General features: G+C 38.9%; 1 protein-coding gene across 1 annotated transcript in view; it reads left to right on the top strand.

The window, feature by feature from the left end:
* The window catches only part of LOC126175408 (aspartate aminotransferase, cytoplasmic-like), a 67,331-nt gene extending 53,151 nt beyond the window's left edge, over positions 1–14,180 (top strand). The window contains exons 6-8 of the mRNA XM_049922203.1: positions 3,835–4,000; positions 6,732–6,874; positions 13,689–14,180. Of these exons, the coding sequence (XP_049778160.1) occupies positions 3,835–4,000; positions 6,732–6,874; positions 13,689–13,855 (476 nt within the window). The 3' untranslated portion in view covers positions 13,856–14,180. The remainder of the gene's footprint in view (positions 1–3,834; positions 4,001–6,731; positions 6,875–13,688) is intronic.
* Positions 14,181–22,874: the final 8,694 nt, after the last annotated feature.

Raw genomic sequence — 22,874 nt, forward strand, 5'->3', positions numbered from 1 at the left:
TAAGAACCATTTGTGCAGTTTTCTGCTAGTCATTTAGCTCCTGTGGCATAAATTGGAAACATTTTTCCTTATTGCACATTGCTTTTGCAATCATGGTGTAAACAATGGCCTTGTTAATATTCAAATCCTCTGATATTAATCCCAGAATCCCAGAGACAGTCATCATCTTTATACTAGCCTTTGTCATATATGCTTGATATTGTATGTTAGAGTTTGTCAACATTTGACTTCAATATTACTCATAAACAACAGTTTCCTCTTTTGCTCTCAAAGCATTTGAAAAAACCACAGACACCTTTTCTGCTTGCTGAAACTGGTGTATCCTTGCACCATTATTGCATTGATTCTAATGCTACTTTAATAACTTTTTATTAGAATTTCAGATTTATGCAAATGAAAGCAGAGTTCACAAATACATTTTTCAAGCTGTAACAGACAAAGGCACTTCAATTTACTGTAGTGAATACGGTATGGCTCTCCACTGGTGCTGGTGGTTACAGGGTAGGTCAGTCCTAGTGCAAATTCAAAAAGGTACTGATGAATTACTGCACCACAGAGAAACTTGTCTTGCAGTTTCTGTTTCTGTCTGTGTTTAGCCAGCAAACCATTACAGTTCGGATGTCTTGAAGAAAGAGGAACAAAATGAAGGAGAATTCCAATTAATAAATGGAACACTGAACAAGAGGATCTATGACCTGATGGGTCTGCAATGGTCACTAGTCATTCAAGCTCATTTATGGCCAGTTTTCCCGAAGGTTTTCCATGATGTTCCAACATCTGATCACCTGGGATTTACAAGATTTTAAATAGAATCAGACACAGGGAACAATGGCCACTTCACTACTGGTCCATTAAGACAATATGTGAGCCACTGTAGTGAATGGCAGTGGTGGAAACATTTTTTCAGTTACCTCTAGGGCATCTGGTACCATTTCCACCTGTTGCTGTACCATTCCACTGAACTGGAATTTACCTCTTGTGCATGTTCCTGATAGTGACAAAATAGAAAGTGATGGATAGTAGTCTACACTTTACTACTACATCACTAGCTGCACTGACTGCTGTAGTTCTGGAAATAGCAAAGTTATCTGAAAAAATTAAAAAAAAAAGATTTAAACATGTAGAACACTGTGTGTTGATCTCGGACCGTAGAAAAGTTTTACAGAGGTTAGTACCAGAGATAATTTCCCATTTTGACATCATGTACATGATTACAGCTATCTGCCACACCCAGATACAGGAACTCACAAAATGTTTTAATAAGATATTGATAGATATCTCTCAACATATGCTGAGTCAAACAAGGAGATTGGGGTAACATTTACATATAATACCATGAAGCATGATTCTACAAGCTTCACACTGTTCTCTCTGCTCCACAGTCATGAGGCTGCTATTAAAGTTGATACATTGTTCCTATTTGAACCACATGATACTCAGGATCAGTACCTGGAACTCCTCATTATAGTGACAAGAAAGTACAGATGGCTCATATATGGATGGACCCTTGACACCTAGGAAAAAGACTGAGGATGCTATAATCTAAGTACTGGGCAGTAAGACACAGCCCAGGAGACATGTTATGGATTTCTACACCTATGAAGAAAGTGGGATTATTAGAAATGTTACTGAATTGGTACTTCGCCACATATTATATTGTGCTTGTTGGACAATACATATGAAGTTGAAGATTATGACCATTCATCAAGAAGGTAAAAGTGCAGAGATGTTGTCCATGTCTTTCTTATGAAGATCTACTAAAATCCTTAGATGCAGATCAGTGATGGATGGTTTGTTATTCAAGGAAACTGAAGACCCACTTGACAGTTACAAAGCTTTGGTGGAGGACCTTCAATGCTCACAGCAGAATGCAAGGATCTACCAGTGCTGGCATATAGAGGACCATTGACAACATCTAGATCCAGAATGATGTTGGCAGCACCTTTGAGAAATTCTGAAACAGTGGGTCACTGTTTCTCCACGAGTGAGCAGTCCCACAAACAATGTTGCATGCTTTATGGAATGGTGGTTAGTGTTACAGGCTGGTGAGCTACAGGTCACCATTTCAAATCCTACTAGCAGCAATTGATATTTATTGTTTCTGAAATCTTCTCAAAAGTTCTTATGTTTGTGATGTTTGCATCTTCTGGAATATTTGACATTCATATGAAGAGCAGCACTCTCCATTCAGGGGTTCAGTTCTGTTCTGTCTGCACAATGATATATGTAATAAACATGATTTTGGTGCAATGTGTTGTACTTCAATGAATACCTTGCTATCGGATTTATGATGTGGCAATACTGTGTAAAGCAGATTACCATACATATTGCATAATCTTTTTTAAGTATCTTGGAATTGTTGTTGTCACTTCCCAATATGCTTACTCCTTTGTGGTTTATGGTGCTGACAATAGAAATCAGTTCCGGCTGAACTATGATATACACAATCACAACACAACCTCCTTCTACAGAGTTCAAAATGAAGTTATGCACTCTTATGGGACGATATGCAACACACTCCCACCCAACATAAAGTAAGAAATTGGAAATATGTACCAATTCAAAAGAAAATTAAGCACATTCCTCATTAAGCACTCTTTCTGCACATTATCTTCATATCTAGATTTAGGTACTGAAATGTTCTGTTAGTACATGGCAAGTGTCAGTAAAGCCGCATGTACTGCAAATAGGACTCAGTGTTTGTAGATGCAGGAAAATATTTTCTTTGAAAAATACCACTGTAATCAAGTGAATCTTAAGCCACTAACAGCAGATAAACAGTAGCTCTATAGTATAACTAAAAAGGCAGCAGCTTTCCTTCTAAGTTATTCAGTTAAAATACGATGGGCTGAGATTAAAGGGTAGTGAGGGTAGGGGCTGGGGAGCTTCATGTACAGCGTGACATGAAAACTGAGAATCTCCAAATTGGCAAAATTACAAGCTATGTTTAACACAGGATACTTTCTAGTTGCTTCCATGCAGACTTGCACATGTGGTTGAGGTTGTGGCTTGAAGGCCTGTGTGGAGCATTCCTGCTAGGTAAAGGCACCAATTCTCAGGCCTGACAGTACCTGCTGTCAGCAACATATCAGACACAGTTCAAGAGTTCAGAGGTACTACCAGAAAACTACAGGATGGAAACTGAAGACCCTCCACTAAGAAAAAAAAAAAAAAGAATGACTACACAAAAATAGTTGGAAGAACACTGAAATAAACAGCCCTGCTCTCATTTAGGATAAAATAATTTTGGGTATTGGGACACATCACTGTAAAAGGAAGACATTGTAAAGGAAGACATTCACCAGTATACAGCAGTGAACTGCTCTGAAGAGGACCACAGGGAATCAGTCAAAACATCAGCAGTTTAGTTGTTTTAGTAATATACAATGACTTGGTCCAACACACAAAATTATTTTATCCACAATGACACATGCTGTGGAAGCCTACAAAATTACAGTATTGCACTCAGTTTATGAACTATGACCACTCCCAGAATCAAACCTTGGATTTGAAACCAAATTTAGAGGTGTAAGTGTGAATAGCACTAAGCAGTTTAGCGACATTTTATTGTTAACATAGAATACAAATTAAGTTTCTAGGATCTTCTTTTCTTTTGTTAATGTATTTGTTGATTTTCTCATATCTCTGACAACACCTCTCCTTGAATAGATGTACAGAGCACAATGAATGAATGATTGAATGAACATGCACACATTTTTTAAATACAATGCACTGTTTAGATATCAGTCAACTCACCAAACTTTTTAGATGTACATTGTAAATTCAAAGTTTTTGACATTTTTAGAAGACATGAATACATTTTCTTCTCCATAGGTGAACGCACAGGGAACCTGGCTGTGATGCTAAACAATCCAGACAAGATTGAGAAAGTGAAATCTCAGTTTATTGTTATCGCACGATCAATATACTGCAGTCCGCCTAGTCAAGGTGCTCGTATAGTAACTGCTATGCTAGAAGATCCTAAACTGAAGGAAGAGTGGTAAGTGAACTATTAATTAAAGTGCATAAAAAGCTTTTGGCACTGATAAATGCTATAATTAATACATGTAAACATGATTTTTTAATTTTAGTTTGATTTTCCATTTTTGAAATATAAATTTATTTGAATTAATAACAAAATGCAATATCAAGCGTCCATTTTGGTATGGTTTTTCTAAGTAGACAGAAATATTATGGATATCATTAAATAATTAGGATGCATTCTTTTGACAAATTATGTGGACAGCAACAAAGGAAAGTGAATTAATTAAATTAACTGGGGAACAGAAATAGATAATCCCATGGAGGATATAGAAGTTCTAACTTCTGTGAGAGTATTAGTCAAAAATATTATAATAAAAAAACACATGATGACATTAACCTTCTTCTCTTGCAAATTGAGGGTTTAGGCCTTATGGCCTGTTCTGGCCTCACCATCATTACCTTGGCCTTCCCACACTCCTCTTTCCAATGTTACTGTATTTCATCACTTGTTAAGTGATTCTGTGAAGTGACCTGCTCTTTCTAAACATGCTTCTATTGGATTACTTTTTCTGTTAATGGCTGTACTCCCCACTAATTCTTCATTTCTTATTTAGAACATCTTTTGTGCAGCTTTCACAGATCTAAGGAATTTCATTTCTAATGTTTCAGGATGTCTTACCTCTCTTGATCTTAATGTCCAACTTTCTGCTCCATTTACTACTGTGGTTAGTACCATAACTCTATGAAACTTCATTTGGGTTTGTCTTTTAGTTTTACTTCTTAATGTTATTCTTATATATGTTGATAGGTGTTGCTTTTCTTACTTGCATCTCCGTGTTCTTCAAAAGTTATGTCCTAGATATTGGAAATAGGACACATGTTCTATTATTGCATTACTTATGGTTCTATAAGTTCTTATGGTGTGTTAGCATTGTTCATAGAACAGTTATTTAACAGTTTTAAATATGGGCAATGGGAATGCCACTTCATGGGATTTGTAATTGTTCATGAGCCTTTTGGTCTATGGACATGCTGCACAGAACTATCATTGAGTACAAGGTTTACTTAGAGAGCTCTGATAATTCAAGGTTTCATTTGCCTGAAGGAATAATTTTATAATTTTTTTCAGTAGGTTGTAACATGCATGATGATATAGGGCATTAGCTCCTAAGTGCTCTTTCTGGGTTCTACTAATATCCAACGCCTGAAAAAAAAATGTCTGACATTACGTTAGTATATCCTTCTCTGAAAATCAAGTAAGCATAACACTGATAAACGATGCCGTTCATTAAAAATTGCTCATTTTAATTGTTGGTGACTTTGATTATATCATAACAACTCAATTAGTTAAATATAGGTGAAAAGCAAATTTTGTTAGGAATTAAGTTCTTTCTGTATGTAATTGAAATAGTGAAACAAATTCATGAATGTGTCACAACTACTTTTACACAGAGCAACAGAGAAAAAATGCATCCTGCAGTATAGGCAGTGATGCCAAGAACATGAAACAAACATTTTTTAATGTCAAATATCCATTAAGCTGAGATAATTGTGATCCCTGCCTCATGTGCTGAAAATACTTAAATTAGGCAGATTTAACACAGTTTACTCAGAGAAACAATTGAAACTCATTTGTCAACAGGAAGATAAGTAATATTCATACCTATAATTGTTCTCATCATATCTATTTGCAAATTAAAATTCTTGTTTGTATTACATACTTTACTGTCATACTTAGGGGTGAATTTCAGGGGCAGAGCAGCAAAAACCTATTATAATTCTGCAAGAATGAAAATTGTTAATGTTGTATAAAATAAATGATTAAACATCAAACAGAAAACAATAAAAGAATCTTGATATTGTTACTAATGTTCATCTACATTTTACCCTCAAGCTATGTTTTATTACTCTGTTTCATTTTCTTCTTTAAGTTTTGTTATGTTATAACTGATTCTTTGACAGTGAGTCATTATTGCTGATGAACAACTGAATAAAAATAACATACAAAATAAATGAATAGATAAAGCATATTACTGCTTTTCACACTCTCTAACTAATCCTAAAACATTCAAACCTGTGATTATGAACACTTTTTTATACTGTACGTTTTAATAGTCCCAGAAGAAAGGTCTTTTCTGCATATAAATATTGTTATCTACAAGTATTCACATACTGGAACTTACCTAAATGTGAAGTGTTAACTAGTAGATAAACAGCTATTGAGTAACATAAATGAGAAAGCAACGACAACTTTTTAATTTTCATTTTTTAACTGGTTTATACATTTTCTTTGGATGATGCATCTTCTCTGAAAATCGTAAAAGATGTTCATTTAAACATCTTTATACTAAAATACAGCAGTTCAGATTTTCTTTAAAAATACTTGATTGTTCAACAACTTACAGTAGTGTCTTTTTCACTGTGACTTCTGTGTGATAATTTGTGTCTTTACTTTTAAGTTAACAAACCAGTCAACAAAAATAAACACTATTTGTATACTGTTTCTGAACTAAAAGCAGAAAATTCTCATTCTTATATTGCTTATTAGACTACTGATATGCAATCAGTCCTTACATTTATATTAAAAATTAAACTTACAATAATGGATTTTATGCAAACACATCTTGAATGTGTGGTTCACTTCATGTAAAGAAAGTGCTTTATTTAGTCTAAGCGTTCCCCAAAATTTGCATTCAGTGCATTAACGACTCAACACTTATTGACCATTTATACAATTCTTATTTCAGGAAAACATGCTTGCGAGAGATGACAAACCGCATCAAAGATATGAGGAAAGGCCTGAAAGAGCGCTTGGATGCATTGGGAACACCTGGCTCATGGGACCACATCACTCAGCAAGTGGGCTTCTTTTCATTTACAGGACTCTCTGGTAAGTTTCACATATGTTAACCACATCTCCAATAGTTTTCCAACGAACTTAGATTGCAGAATTCTCTGCAGCCTTTCACACAGGAGAGCTGAGATCAGCTTCTAATTTTTTAAATACTGGTAAAGGAATTATTGATACATAAATCAGCCAGTGATTGTCAAAACACTTATAAACAATACTTAAGACTAATAACCAGTAAAACTATGACAGGGCATATGACAAAGCTAGGAAATATAGAAGATTTCTAACCTTTCCTCCATTAAGGCATTAGGAAACTTATCAGTTATACAAAGCTAAATCTAAAAGAAACAAACACTATAAAGTACCTGGTTCAGTGAAATATCAGGCAAGATTATGAAAATCAGTGCAGTACATATTAGTGTTGCCCTGTCAACCTTATACAATGTTTTTTATGTGCAGTCAATTTGCAAATGGACTAAAATACTTGGTTAGTAAAATTGTTTCATAAAATGGGTAGAGAGATAATATGGACTAATAGAGCCGAATTTCCTTTTTAGCAGTGTTTTTCTGAAGGCTTTTCAGAATGTGATTTCTAAGCTTTCCTGGCATCATTTTGAAATGTTCTTGGGTATTCAGGAATATGGCATCATCAAAATGATGCAATATTTAGGCAAGCTGACTTGTTGTCATCTCCAGGCAGTCATAATAACTGTCTAGTGATGTTTGATATAGTGATGTTTGATATATATATAGTGATGTTTGATATATTTCCTCCCTGCTGCAGTTGATCATGGGTCTGTGGTACCCAGGTACTCCTGTACTGATGTGATGTAAGGAGAAGTGTGTGCCGGGGTGTCGGCTGCGACCTACAGTTCCTGATGTGTAGGAGATGGGTCTATGTGATGTGGTCTCAGTTCTTCAGTTGGCATGTCATGAATGTATCTTGAGCACACTCAATGCTAAGGCCCAAGTCTTATTTAGTTGGAAATCACTTTATGCATTTTTCAGTTCATCGTGCAGTTGGACCCTATGAGACTATTTTAAAACAAAATTCCAGAATGTTTTGGCCTGTTTTAAGGACTTGGCAACATGATAGTTCATGTTATGTCCTTCAGTAGGTATCAGTAAGCCATTTTGTGACATATAGCCATAAGTCATACTATACACCACTCTCTCAAACACCTTTGAGGACACTGCCAGCAAAGGGATGGGCTGATAATTGCCCCACTTTTGTGGTTAGGCATCACTATTGCATGTTTCAGTCTATCCTGAAATGTCCCAGTTCTCACTGACTGATTACATAAATAGCATAATATGTGACTGATTAAGTCTGCCCATGATTTTAAAATCCTACTTGATTTCCATCACATCCAGAAGATCCAGAACTTTTAAATAATTTTACAGTTTTGTCCAATTTCTTTAGGAGTTGGGCTTTTGAAATGAAGTGTTATATTTGGTGTGATTTGCATGTGATTAAATAGCTCTATAGCTTCTGTGGGAGAATGTTTATTATGGTTCCTTGTTCTCTTATTTACAACGAGAAAAAAGTTATTGAAATTTGGGGCTGCAATGCTTTGATTATTTATGTCCTGACCAAGGACAGTGGAGTCCCTGCTTGTCCAGATTTTAGGTTCCTATTTGCCTCACTTTTTGTGATGTTCAATATAGTTTTTACTTTATTTTTTGACTTGCTAATTTTTTCAGCATAATGCATTTCTGTGGCCTTTCTGATGACATATATTTGAATTTTACAGTTCTTTTTTGTCACGTAGTTTCACTGCTAATTTTGTTCTAGCCCTTTGTTCTATATACAAGTCTCTCTTTTTAGCATTTGATATTTTGATGCAAGCTGTTTTTCTCTCTTCCCTTTCACAACAGGTTCATTTCATTTTAACCTGTCTTTGTGGAAAGTAGGCTTCAAAATGTTTGAGAAATAAGTCCAGAAATAAACTTAATTCCTCATTCATTGTATCTGCTGGGTACACTTCCTCCCATTGTTCATGGTGTAAACTGATTCTAAACAAGCTAATAGGTCCCATATTTATTGTTCTAACATGTGTAACATGAGTATTACCATTTACCATTCTTCTACTGATGAGTTTTAAGGCTATCAACTGACCATCATGACCATACAGACCACTTATTGTGGCTTGCGTTTTTATGTCATTGTAATTTGTTGGGTCCAGGAACTGATTATCAATCAAGGCCTTGCTGTACCCATGTACTCTTGTTGGGAGTGAAAGCATCAGAAGTAGGTTGAAAGTTGACAACGATGATTCCAATTGCTTGTGACTATTACTGTTCGAAAGAAAATTAATGTAAAAATTGCCACATATTGTGATCTGACAGTTATTCTATAAAGTTGTGTGAGAACTAATTCTAGTTGAGAGAAGAATTTTTTAATATTCCCCACAGGTGCCCTATAAACTGAAATTATTATGAGGAACTGAGCGGGAGAACATACCTGATAATGTGACTCAGTAAAAAATGAGAGTCCATATGGAAGACACGGGGGATGCAGTATTAGAGCCAGAGTTTACTAGAGATTTGGAAGTGCTGCAATCAAATGAGGCAGAAACCAATGGGGCGACTGTCACTTAGGAAGTTATTAAAGTTGGTGTGTAGATATAAAACTTGAGACAGGCCATCAGACTTTCAGGAAAATATCATCCACACAATCTTGAAGTAGCAACAACAGATAAGTGTGATGACTATCACACAATCAGGTTAATGGCTCATGCATCCAAATTGCTGATAAGAATAATATACAGCAAATTTGGAAAGAAAATTGATTATCTGTTAGATAATTGTCGGTTGGACTTTCAAAGGGAAAAGGCACCAGACAGGCCTGACACTGTGATTGGTAATGGAAGCAAGACTTAAGAAAAATAAAAACTAATTTGTAGGATTTGTTGGCCTGACGTATAATGGTGCAATATGTTTGAAATTATGAACAAATTAGGAGCAAGCTACAGGGAAAGTTGTGTAATGTAAAATATGTACAAGGCACTGGAGGAAAAAATAACAATGGAAGACAGAGAAAAAAAATGGATAAAAAAAAGGCTGTGTAATCTACAAATCAAGGAAGGAAAGTGGTATAAAATTCAGTATGGAAGAATATCAGTGATAAGATTTGTTGATGACACTGCTACCTTCAGTGAAAGTGAAGAAGAATTAAAGACTTGTTGAGTGGAACAAACAGCCTAATGAGCACAGAATCTGGACTGAGAGTAAACTGAAGAAAGACAGAAGTAATGAGGAGTAGCAGAAATGTGATTATCAGTAAAGTTAACATCAAAATTGGGAAATGCAAAGAAGATGAAGTTAAGGAATTCAGCTACCTTGGAAGCAAAACAGCTGCCAATGGATGGAGCAAGGAGGACTAAATAGGAAATCAAAATTGGTAAAGAGGGCATTTATCTTCAAGAGAAATGTTGGCCTTAACCTGAGAAAGATATTTTTGGGAACATATTTTTGGAGTACAGCATTGCAGGGTGATGAATTGTGGAGTGTGATAAAATCAGAAAAGAAAGACAAAGCCTTTGAGATGAGATGCTATAGAGAAATGTTGAAAATTAAGTGATGATAAGACAAGAAATGATGTGGTTTTCCAGAGGACCTGTGAAGACAAAAAGACATTGGAAACACTGCCAAGGAGAAGAAACAGAATTAGAGAACCTGTGTTAAGACATTGGGGAATAACTTCCATTGTACTAGAGAGGGAGGTTAAAAACTGTAGAGGAAGACAGAGACTGGAATGCTTCTAACTAAATAAATATGGACATAGAGTGCAAGTGCTACCCCACAAGAGAGGATTTCATGGCAGGCTGGTTTGGACCAAATAGGAGACTGATGACTCAAAAATTAGTAACATGCCTCTGTACACATAATTTGTTCTCAGATTAGCAGTTTGGATTCAGAAAGCAGCAACAAGTAAGTGTGTGTTTGTGTGGAGATGGGGATTGGGTGCATGAAATAAAATACTGCGATTACTATTTCTGACTAAGATTCCTTATAAAAGTAACAGTTTCCTTCACAAGATCATCACATAATCACTGAAATCAAACATTCTACATGTTTAGTACTCAAGATAATGTCACTGACAGTGAAATGTGAAGACAAGTCTACTTTGCATATTTTGGTTGTAGTATGTCCTACTACACATGTACCAATCGTGTAAATGGGCACTTCTCACAGGAACACCCAGGTTTCAGAGAATTTATAATATGGTATCACATTTTGGGACACAGTGCTATACGCATTAGCTTTTTTGCCTTATGGTGGATGACGCAGTGGCAATGAAACAATGTTTCCCTGGAGTAGAGGGCACAGGATCATCAGTGCCTTAACCTATGATGAATAAAACAAAGGGAGTGGGATTTTAAAAAACTAATGTTGGAAAAACATGGTAAAATAATGGGTTACTCCAGATTGTTCCTTAAACACAAAAAACTTTCAATGTGTTGAAGCTTCTCTGCAAGGTATTTATCAGACAAGTCTTATGAGGTAGTTATCCCACTCTTGTAGAAACATGTGACACGTGCTCTTTCTTCACTACAAAACAAAAACTTCCTGCTTAAGTTCTCCATGATGAACAATAGTTTATGTAACCATCCAACTGATGGACTGATACTGAAAATTATTGTTTTTTTTAGTGACTGAAGTCCTCTTCATTGATTTTAAATTATGCTGATAAAGATATTTGAACTGTTCGCATTTTTAGAGTATGAAAAAATAAAATTATGCACATTCAGAATTATACATACTGTTTAACTTCTCACAGTTGGGGTTCCCAGTCATGTAAAACTTTGTAAATGACATCTTATTCATATTTGACTGTAAACATTGTCTACTTGCACTGCTGTACATTTGACCATCATTAAGTGGTATAATTGTGCTTTAGCACATGTCTAAAATCTACCAATCTTCTGGCATGTATACAAGTATACATCACCATTGTATCTGTATGCTACACCTTTTGATATTGTTAACACCTTTAACATGAATCACAGCAAATCACTATAAGTGTACAATCACATCTACACATGCCAAGAAGAGTTTTAGATGTTGTCATGTGCTCAAGCACAGTTATATAACTTGATAATGGCCGTATGGCTACAACTATAATAGTGTAAATAAATGATTTTTGTAGGCAAAGAGAATTTGATGTCATTTATAACATGTGTATTGTGAAATATGTCTCATAGATGTTCTACCATATTACAAGCTTTTCTATTATTATTGTTATTGTTGTTATTATTATTATTACTATTACCTTTCAAATTTTGTGAAAAGCTATTTAACAAACAGTCTTTAGATCCACATTATTTTATCGACAGAGTTACACGAAGTGCCAAAGAAACTGGTATATGCAAATGTATTCAAATACAGAGATATGTAAACAGACAGAATACTGTGCTGTGGTCGGCAACCCCTATATAACACAACTAGTATCTGGTGCAGTTGTTAGATCAGTTACAGCTGCTACAAAGGCAGGTTTCCAAGATTTGAGTGAATCTGAATGTGGTGTTATAGTCAGTGCATGAGTGATGTGACACAGCAGCTCTGAGGTAGCAATGAAATGGGGATTTTCCCATATGACCATTCCATGAGTGTACTATGAATATCAGGAATCCAGTAAAACATCAAATCTCCAACATTGCTACAGCAGGAAAAAGAACCTCAAGAAAGGGACCAACGATGACCGAAGAGAACTGTTAACATGGCAGAAGTGCAACCATTCCATGAATTAATGCAGATTTCATTGCTCGGCCATCAACAAGTGTCACCAAGTGAACCATTCAATGAAACATCATCAATATGGACTTTTGGAGCCAAAGGCCCACTTGTGTACCCTTGAAGACTGTATGACACAAAGATTTATGCCTCGCCTGGGCCTGTCAACAACGACATTGAACTGTTGATGACTGGAAACATGTTGCCTGGTCAGACGAGACTCATTTCAAATTGTGTTCAGTGGATGGATGTGTATGGGTATGGAAACACCCTCATGAATCCATGGGTCCTGCATGTCAGCAGGAGGCTGTTCAAGCTGGTGGAGGCTCTGTAATTGTGTGGGCCTTGTGCAGTTTGAGTGATATGGGACCCCTGATATGTCTAAGTATGACTCTGACAGGCGACACATATGCAAGCATCCTGTCTGATCACCTGCATCTATTCACATCAATTGTGCTTTCTGACAAACTTGGGAAATTCCAGCAAGACAATGCAACACCCTCTACATCAAGAATTGCAACAGAATGGCTCCAGGAACACTCTGCTGAGTTTAAACACTTCTGTTGGCCACTAAACTCCCGAGACATGAACATTATTGAGCATATCTGGAATGTCTTGCAACATGCTGTTCAGAAGAGATCTTTGCCGCCCTCCCCCCTCCTTGTATCCTTACAGATTTATGGACAGCCCTGCAGGATTCATGGTGTCAGTTCCCTCCAACACTACTTCAGACATTAGTCGAGTCCATTCCACTTCATGTTGCAGCACCTCTGTGTTCTTGTGGGGCCCTACATGATATTAGGCAGGTGTACCAGTTTCTTTGGCACTTGAGTGTAGATTTCATGATTTTATTGCTTGAAGAACTTTCAGCACTAAGTGCCCACCCAATACCTTTTATAGCATACATGTTTACCATTTTTACAGTGTGCACAGGAGTATAAGGCACTCTTTAAGCTTTAATGCCATTATATAACTAGTACAAGTGACAGAACAGAGAAGTCTCTATGTATTTGTTTGCTTTACAATTTATTTTCCATAAAGCAGTTGGTCATACAAAATTAAGAATTTTTGAAATACATTTCAAATCTGGCATTTATATGGTACTTTTAAATTACAGAACGTCAAGTACAACTTCTAAGAGAGAAGTACCATGTCTACATGCTGAGCAATGGACGTGCCAACATGTGTGGTCTGAACACAAAGAATCTTGATTATACTGCAAATGCCATTCATGATATTGTGACAAGATTGCCAGAAGAGGACAAAAATCCTTTGCGTGCCTAAAACTATAAGTTTTATTCGTTCCTGAGGGGTCACTATAATGGTGGCCTCTGAGATTGGCACCTGATTTCTACTTTCCATATTTTTATTTTTATTTATTTGGTACAGAGTGTACTAGTTTTGAAACTTACAGTACAAGTCCTTTAGTTAGATGGTAGATAAGGAAATGAGTGAAGTTAGGCCTATTTCATTTATGAAGCAATGACCCAGAATATAAGTATTAAAGCTGATTATTTTCTTCCTTATTAAAAAGTAAGACTGTTGCTTAATATTCTATTGTATTTTTGTATGATTTTTATATGTTAAATAAAATTGTATTGCAGCTTTATACAGATTGTTTGTCTGTTTTTGCCTCCAATAAGTATAGACTGACACTCAATACTACAAAGATTGTTTCCATGCACTTCCTCACCACACAAATCACTCTCAACTAATTATAATAGTAAATAAGCAGCCAACAGAAATGAACAATGATTTCAAATTTCTGAATATCTGTGGTTACAATATAACTTGGAATGGAATAAACATATTAACAAGGTAAACTCTAAAAAAAGCGATCAAAGTACCGACTGCTATATCTTGAGTGAACTGTAAGCATCTACTAACGCAAGAAAAAGTAGAAAATGCATACTTGCTTACAAACAGACTCACCTGAGATATGCCTGGTATTGTTGGGGTGTTCTCAAGCTGCTCCTTGCAATTCTACAATCCATTAATGGAAGCAAAAATAAAGATTCTTGTAAACCTGTTTTCAGGAAGCTGGTGATCCTAACTCTGCCTTGCTTATAAAGGATGGGTGAAATGAAAGTGGCCGGGAAATTATTTCATGCACCTTAAGATACACAAGCCAGCTTACATCATCTGCTACAGATGTGTGTAATGCAAGTTAGTTCACTTACCTTAAGGTGCTTGAAACATTTCCTGGACCAGTTTTATTTTGATCACTCAGTTTATTCTCAAGAGTGTTAAGTTCTAAAAACCACAATGAGCCTACCAAATGCAGACTAAAGAAAAACAATGAAATTCATGAACATTACATTATAATAAATTCAAACCCACATGTGTTAATGCAAGTTCACAAATTTATCAGAAAGGGGCATTCCACATGGGTCTTCTACTGCTCAATAAACTCTCCACAATTGTGAAATCTATTGAACCCGTTCATAAAAGTCGATCTATGGACACACAATAGTGGTTCACCACAGTTTACTCACAACAAGAGATGTATACTGGGTGCTCCTTAGAAACAGTGCAAACTACCTTGAGTCAGTATTACAAAGCTATCAAAGATCCACCTGGGACAAATAGTCTACAGTATAAACATTTTAGCCAAACCAATTGCACACTCACTGTGCCCTCCACAGACACTCAGACCAGAGCTGGGTCATCTTACATACCGAATTGTGGCGTGATATTATCAGAGGGTTCTCCTGAGGACATGCATCTTTTCAGTAGTGGCGCCACAGTGACTGACAGTAACATTGCGCCAGCTGTTCAGTTTCCATAGTGACATTGGGTGGTGCCAATATATATCCTCCCCACCAAGCACCGAATACTGGAGGGGAAGGATGCAGGTTGTGCATGGTCTGGAGGAGGAACTCTACTGGAAAAAGTGGCTGATCAATGGCATCACTGCAGATGGCCAAGACAGGATAATGGAAGTCACCACAGGAACAGAGGGTTCACCAGGTTTGGAGAAGCATGTGGCTGCTGACTAGGACGGTGGAGGAAAAGTGATTTTGATGATGCTATGGATGTCTGTAGGTGGAGGCCACAGTATACACAACAGACCAGTGGTGGATGGACTTCATCCTGGAGATCCAGGTTGCATGGTGTCTACCTGGAAAGAGAGGCCTTATTAATTACACAAGCTGGTGGTAGGACAGAATATTCAAGTGGGTTTGTGAGGACAGTCATGAATTGCTAGAAAACTGAAGAGTCTATAAGCTGTGGTATTATTCATCATTTCCCTGTGGAGCTGGATTTTGAAGGAAAGATAACCTATCCCACAGGACTGTTGGAGGCTGCATGTAAAGATGTGGCACAGAGATGTTTAATCTCATTACTGGTGCAAAACAGTTGGAATACATACCAGGAAAACACCATTCCATTTTCAGAAACATTGGTGAGTGGGGTGCCTTTAAGAGCAAAATGTTTTTCAATGGACACAATAGAAATGGTACTTTTTGATCTGAGACATGCAGAACATAAAAGGTAAATAAGAAAGGAATCAGTCAAAGCCACACACATAGAGCCCAAAATTGGGCCAGCAAAACTGAAGTGGATGTGCTTACATGGCTCTGCAGTATCAGAGAACCACTGGGGAGGTGCAGCTTGATGAGCCCGACAGGCAAAACATTGGTGAACCAGATCTATCATGTCAGAGTCAATATTTGGCCAGAATACACGTTATCATGCCAAACTTTTTGTCTAGGACATGCCCCAAGGTGCAGTGTGCAGGAGTTTATGTTCTTACAGCTTGTGTCTGCACACAGGGAAGAATAAGGTGGTCCTCGTTTGAGACTTGATACAGAACCCCTTGGTTTAGGTGTGTTTGAAGCTGCCATGGCCAGTAGGGGCGAAATTTGAGCACTGGAGGCACTTTCGGCCACCCTTGTTGCATTAGTGAATGAGGTGGCATAATATCGGGTTCTTATGGAAGGCACACAAGATGTCGCACATTCAAAGGGAAAGGCTGAAACAGATGAATCTGTATCTGAATCAAGCTAGGAGACACCAATTCATATTGGTCAAAGGCTTGATCAGATTCCATGTGGATCGAGACACATCATCCATGTTTGCCTAAGACGTCGCTGCTTGATAATGGTAGAACAAAGAAAATTAGACAAATACAGCATGCAGTTCCGGAGGCAGTTAGTGGTCCAATCTAGTACATGATGCTTAGGCCCAAAGACTGTCAGCACCAAATGATGATCTGCGACATAATGACACATTTGTACATAATGGAATAATTTAAATTTCTGAACAGCATAAATGATAGCGAGAGTCTCTTCCTCTCTGTGAGAATATCATTGCTGTGAGCCACGCCTGGTAGCCGAGCGGTCTGAGGCGCCTTTCACGGTCTGCGCGACTGCCCCTGTCTGAGGTTCGAGTCCTCCCTCGGGCATGGGTGCGTGTGTTGTCCTTAGCGTGAGTTAGTTTAAGTTAGATTAAGTAGTGTGTAGGCTTAGGGATCGATGACCTCAGCAGTTTGATCCCAGAAAACCTTACCATAATTTTCCATTTCTGAGAAAGAAGTAATGTCTTAGAAGCATGTGCAATAGAGTGCACCGGCAGGGTATTTATGGGACCGGACTATGCTGATGTAGGGAGGGGGGACATTACAGTTACTGCCACCAGTGGCAGAACAGAGGAGAGGCATTTGTTGTCAAATGCGGTGCCTGCTTAAGGTAATCTTTTAAAGTCTGGAAAGCTTGTTGACAGCAAGATGGATATTCAAAATGTATCCCTTGGCATATTAGTTGTTCATTGGGTAAGAGAGTTCCGCTAAGCAATAGGTCTGCAATTAATTCGCCATGATAGTTGAGCAATCCAGAAACACTTGTAGTCTAAGTATTTCATATTAATGCGGCTGCATTTTAACAATATCTGCAACCAGCGGCGGCCGGCGGGCTCTAGATAACGGCGGCAACACGTCTGACCAAACAATAGCACGCAACGTTTCTCCCTTCAGAACGTCTCTTGAACGGGGAAAATAAAGCATTTAATAATTAAGACACGTGATGAAACCTCCATCTAACACAGTTTGTTACTGATACCAAAATATAAAAATTTACCCACAAATATATTCTTTTTAGTAATTTCTGCGGCCAAGACAATAATTCACGGAATAAAATTAAAACGATGTTATTACCTTAATTGTTTGTAGACGAAGTCCATTCTCCTCTCCTGCCCTTCAGTGAAGTGGTCAATTACGAGTTCATTGAAAATAAGCACATTCAAACGTGATTTTTCTACAGAGCACACAGCAAATAGGTCTACACTCAGTCTCTCTTCTTTCATTGTTTCTTGTCAGTGTGGATAAACCTCTCGCTTTCCGGCGTTGTCATTGGTATTGTACAAACAATTCGTAATACTTTCACTGATTCCATTAAAACAGTCTCTAAATTATTCTCGTAGATACAACTCAGAAGTGCTAAAGCTCCATTCGCAGTTTGGAAATCATTGCTACTGTATATGACTGTTAATTCCTGTCGCAGTCCGTAGTAATGATCGAGATCAAGAATATTTCTCGTCCACTGGATCGCTGACTTGAAATCAGTGATATTCGTAAGAGCTATCTCTACGGTGGTAAAATAAGACGGGAGATAGCACTATAGACTGTGTGTTGTTTTGAAGCCAGAGTGGGCGGGGCCTGACGCCATTTTAAGTACTAAAACATTAGCCGACTACTGTTTACAATTGCTTCTTCTTCATTACTTCAATCGTGTGCACGTACAACTGTCGTAAATACTAAAAATTACAGTGATTACATGAATAATATAGTGTCAGGAGGGCAATTTCAAACGTTTTTCTGTTGTTAAATGGGTGTTTGCCCTAGTAATACAACAGATTTGGTCTCGTTATTGTAGCATGTTTTTGTTGATATATTTCGAATAACCAAGAAGTTGTGGGTGTTCGAGAAAACAATTCCTTTATTCACACATATATTTATCAATAACTTAACACTACACACATGAATGAATTGTGTAGACATGAACAGCACGGAATAACTAACAAAAGCTAAGTCAAAGGATAACTATATCACTGCACGTAAAGTAACACTTCACGGAATGTTTATGAAGCACTGTACACTTGTAGGAATCGTTTGTCAGAAATAGGTAACTACATGACTTCCCCCCTTTAATGCTAACGATACCGCAGATTAAATTTCACACGCCGTCCAGCTCTTGTAACTACTTCTTTTTTGAAACCGGGCGGTGCGTCACGTGTGTCAGTGGTTGTGTCAGGGAGTGGTGTAGTAGTCCTCAACGTCGGTCTTGGTGTTGCAGTGACTGGTGTTCGCTGAGCGTTGTGGTGTTCATGGGGTACAGGAACGCATCTTGCAGCTTCTTCTGTCTTCTCTGGTTTGTGTTCAGTGGTAGCTGTGGTGTCTGTTGCGTCCAGAAATGCAGGCTTGATACGGTCCACTGCAACTGTGGTGGGTGTACCGTTAATCATTATGCGGAAAGTATTGATATCCCTACTGACTACCAGATATGGTCCGTCATATGGTGGCTGCAGTGGTTTACGCACAGTATCATTGCGTTAGAATACGTGTGTGCACTTGTCTAGCTTCGCAAAAACGAACGAGTGTCTTCCAAGCTGGTTTTTAGGCATTGTTGGTCTCAATTGGCGTATATGCTTTCTTAATCTTGTGGCGAATTCTGAGGCTGTGATTGTATCATCTGCCATGCTGTGCAGAAATTCTCCAGGTAGGCGTAACGTTTGTCCATACACCAGTTCTGCTATTGTTGCTTTCACATCACTTTTGAATGACGTTCGTAGACCCAAAAGTACGATAGATAGTGTCTCCGTCCAATTCGGTGTTGCGTGACATCTCAGTGCTGCCTTTAACTGTCGAAGAAGACGCTCAACCATGCCATTTGATGCGTGGTGGTATGCCGTGGTGCGTATGCGTTTCATACCTAATAACGTAGCCAATGCTTTGAAAACGTAGGCTTCAAATGTAATTCTCAGTGGAACTCCAAACCGGGCAATCCAACCACGAAAAAATGTTTGAGCTATAGTTTCTGCAGCGATGTCCTTCATTGGAAATGCCTCAGGCCACCTAGTAAATCTGTCAATCACCGTGAGGCAATAACTGTAGCCTTCCGATGTCGTGAGTGGGTCGATGATGTCAACATGCATATGGTCAAATCGCTGATTTGGTGGAAGAAATGTACCTAATGGTGCCCTGACGTGCTGTGTGATTTTATTCCTCTGGCGCGCCAAGCATTGCTTCACAAATTTTTTACAGCCTGTGTGCATACATGGCCATACAAATTTTTGTTTGACCAATCTGAGTGTGGCTCTTACTCCTGGGTGTGGCAGATTGTGCACAGATGCAATTGCCTGTGTTCTGAATTGTTGTGGCACAAATGGACGTATCTTTCCTCTTGCTACGTCACAGTACAACTCAATGCTTGCTTCAGGAAATGCCACCAGCTGTAGCTTCAATCCTTTCTCTTCTTGCAATAGATCACGCAACTCACTATCACATAGTTGCGCATGCGCGAGGGCGTCGTAATCAATGGCCTTTGTCACTGCTTCCACCTGTGCGATGTCATCTTCTACTGTAGACACTGCTTCTATGCGAGAAAGTGCATCAGCTGGAACATTTAGCTTCCCTTCCACATACACAATGCTGGTCGTGAACTGGCTGATATAATCTAAGTGTCGCAGCTGCCTGGGCGATGCTTTCTCTGGCTTTACCTTAAAGGCATAGGTAAGCGGTTTATGATCTGTGTAAATCGTGAACTGTCGCCCTTCTAATGCGTGTCTGAATTTTTTTACTGCCGCATACGCGACGTACAGCTCACGGTCATATGTTGCCCAACGTTGCTGAGATGGTGACAACTTGTGACTATAAAATGCAACGGGCTGCCATAACTGATCAATTTGTTGCTGAAGTACGTCACCAATGGGAGTGGACGAAGCATCAACCATGAGAGCGAGTGGAGCATGCGCGACCGGGTGTGCTAATTGTGCGGCCTCTGCTATAGCTTTTTTTATAGCGTGAAACGCGGTGTCCGCCTCGATAGTCCAATGCACACAGTGGTTAGGTTTAGGTGCGCCTTTAAGTAGTTCATTCAATGGTGCAGTTATCAGTGCATGATTGTGAATGAAGCGTTGGTAGAAATTCATTACTCCAATGAATCGTCGTAATTCTCTGACTGTGACAGGGCGGGGGTATTTGTTTATGGCCTCTACTTTACTGTGTGGCTGTCGAATACCCTGTGCCTTCACCAAATATCCTAGAAAGTGGACCTCTTTCTCACCAAAAATACACTTGGAAGGATTAACTACTAGCCCATGTGTGCGTAGGCGGTCAAACACTTGTGCCAAATGCTGTAAGTTCTCCTCTTCCGATGCAGACATCACCAATAAATCATCTATGTACACATAGCAAAAATCTAAATCTCTTGTAACCTCATCCACAAAAAGTTGGAAGGTCTGGGCGGCATTACATAGTCCGAATGGCATTCGGGTGAGTTCAAATAGACCGAATGGTATTGTCACCGCTGTTTTAGGAATTTCTTCTGCAGCTATAGGGATCTGATAGTAAGCTCGAACTAGATCAGTGGTAGAAAATATAGTCTTACGTGAACACTTGCAGAAAAGTCTTCTATATGTGGAACTGGGTACCGGTCTGGAATGGTCCTTGCATTGAGTTGGCGTTAGTCACCGCAGGGGCGCCACCCATTCTTCTTTTTAGGCACGATGTGAATTGGGGAAGACCAACTGCTACTAGAAACTCTGCAGATACCTTGTGACAGCATGCTGCGAAATGCGTGCTTTACCACTTTTAACTTTTCGGCCGTTAAACGTCTAGGCCGAGCGTGAGTTGGCGGCCCTGGCGTGGTCAAAATGTGGTGGACGGTTGTATGCTTGACTGGTGGGAGAGTAGGCGATTGCTGTGTGATCTCGGGGTATCCTTTCAGTAATCGTATATATGGTGTGTCGCCTGTGACTGTGCGTACCTCTAGTGGTGTGATACAACGGACTTTTCCTGTTGTATGCAGACTAGTAGTCAAATCTATTAGTCGCTGACGTCGCAGATCTGGCAGTAAGTCGTAGAAGGACAAAAAATCTGCTCTGATAAGAGGCTGTGATGTATCTGACACTGTAAATTGCCATTCGAACACACGGCGTAGCCCCAAGTTAAGGAATAATGCTACTCGACCGTATGTTATAATTTTGGAGCCATTGGCGGCGTATAGATAACAGTCGTCGCAGCTCCGGCGTGATAGGCGGTTTGCTGGATATACGGACACTTCTGCGCCTGTATCGACGAAAAACTGTAGTTTTGTTTCGCGGTCTGTCACAAAAAGTCGGCGAGTGTTTGCACTGGAAGTTATCGCTGCTACGGTGTCTGCTTCATGTTTTCACTTGCAAGGTGGCGTACACTTTCGTGCATCATTACCAAATGTCTTGTGGTACCAGCATAAGTTCTGTAGTGATGGTGATCGATTGCGACTTCGTGACCGTCGGCGGCGTGGCCGTTGGCGGTTGTGCGTTGTTTGTAATGCAGCTACCTGTGCGGTCAACTTTGCCAGTTGTGATTGTAGGGAGACTATCGTCACTGTGGGCGAATTTACTTGTTGTGGCGTTAATGTTGAGACACTTGATGTGGGATACATTTCAATTAACCTGTCTGCCGTTTGCGCCAGTGCGTTTAAATCGCCTGCACATACCGTGAGAATTTTTTGAGTATCTGACGGCAACCGAGACAACCATATATTTCGTAGCACACCATCAGTTACAGTGTTACTTGCCAGTGTGCGCAAACGTCGTAAGAGTTGTGATGGAGTGCGATCTCCGAGTTCTTCAGTGCGCAGTAGCTTCTCTAGTCGTTTTGCCTCTGATTGTGACAAACGCGTTATTAATGCGTTTTTAAAGGATGCATAACGATAGGTATCCGGTGGTGCGGCTAGGATATCTTGTACTTCTCCTGCTAGATCTCCTGTAAGTGCTGCAACCACATAGCTGTACTTAGTTTCGTCCGCCGATATTTGTGCGAGGACGAACTGGCTTTCTAACTGGGCAAACCACAACAGAGGATTATGTAACCAGAATGGTGGAGGTTTTATCGTCACCCTGTTAATTGCACTGCTGGCTTCAGGTTGAATTGAGACTGGCGAATCGGTCATTATCGTGCTGAAACAAGCGCGACGCGGCAGGCGCGGAAGTTACAAACGTGAACGTTGCGGAACTTCGTTAAATGCTGAAGCCGACGCGGATGTTATCGTAGTTCGTCGGGTGTCGCCAAATGTGGGTGTTGGAGAAAACAATTCCTTTA

Source organism: Schistocerca cancellata, chromosome 3 (genome assembly GCF_023864275.1).
Source record: "Schistocerca cancellata isolate TAMUIC-IGC-003103 chromosome 3, iqSchCanc2.1, whole genome shotgun sequence".
In the NCBI taxonomy this organism is placed as follows: Eukaryota; Metazoa; Arthropoda; class Insecta; order Orthoptera; family Acrididae; genus Schistocerca; species Schistocerca cancellata.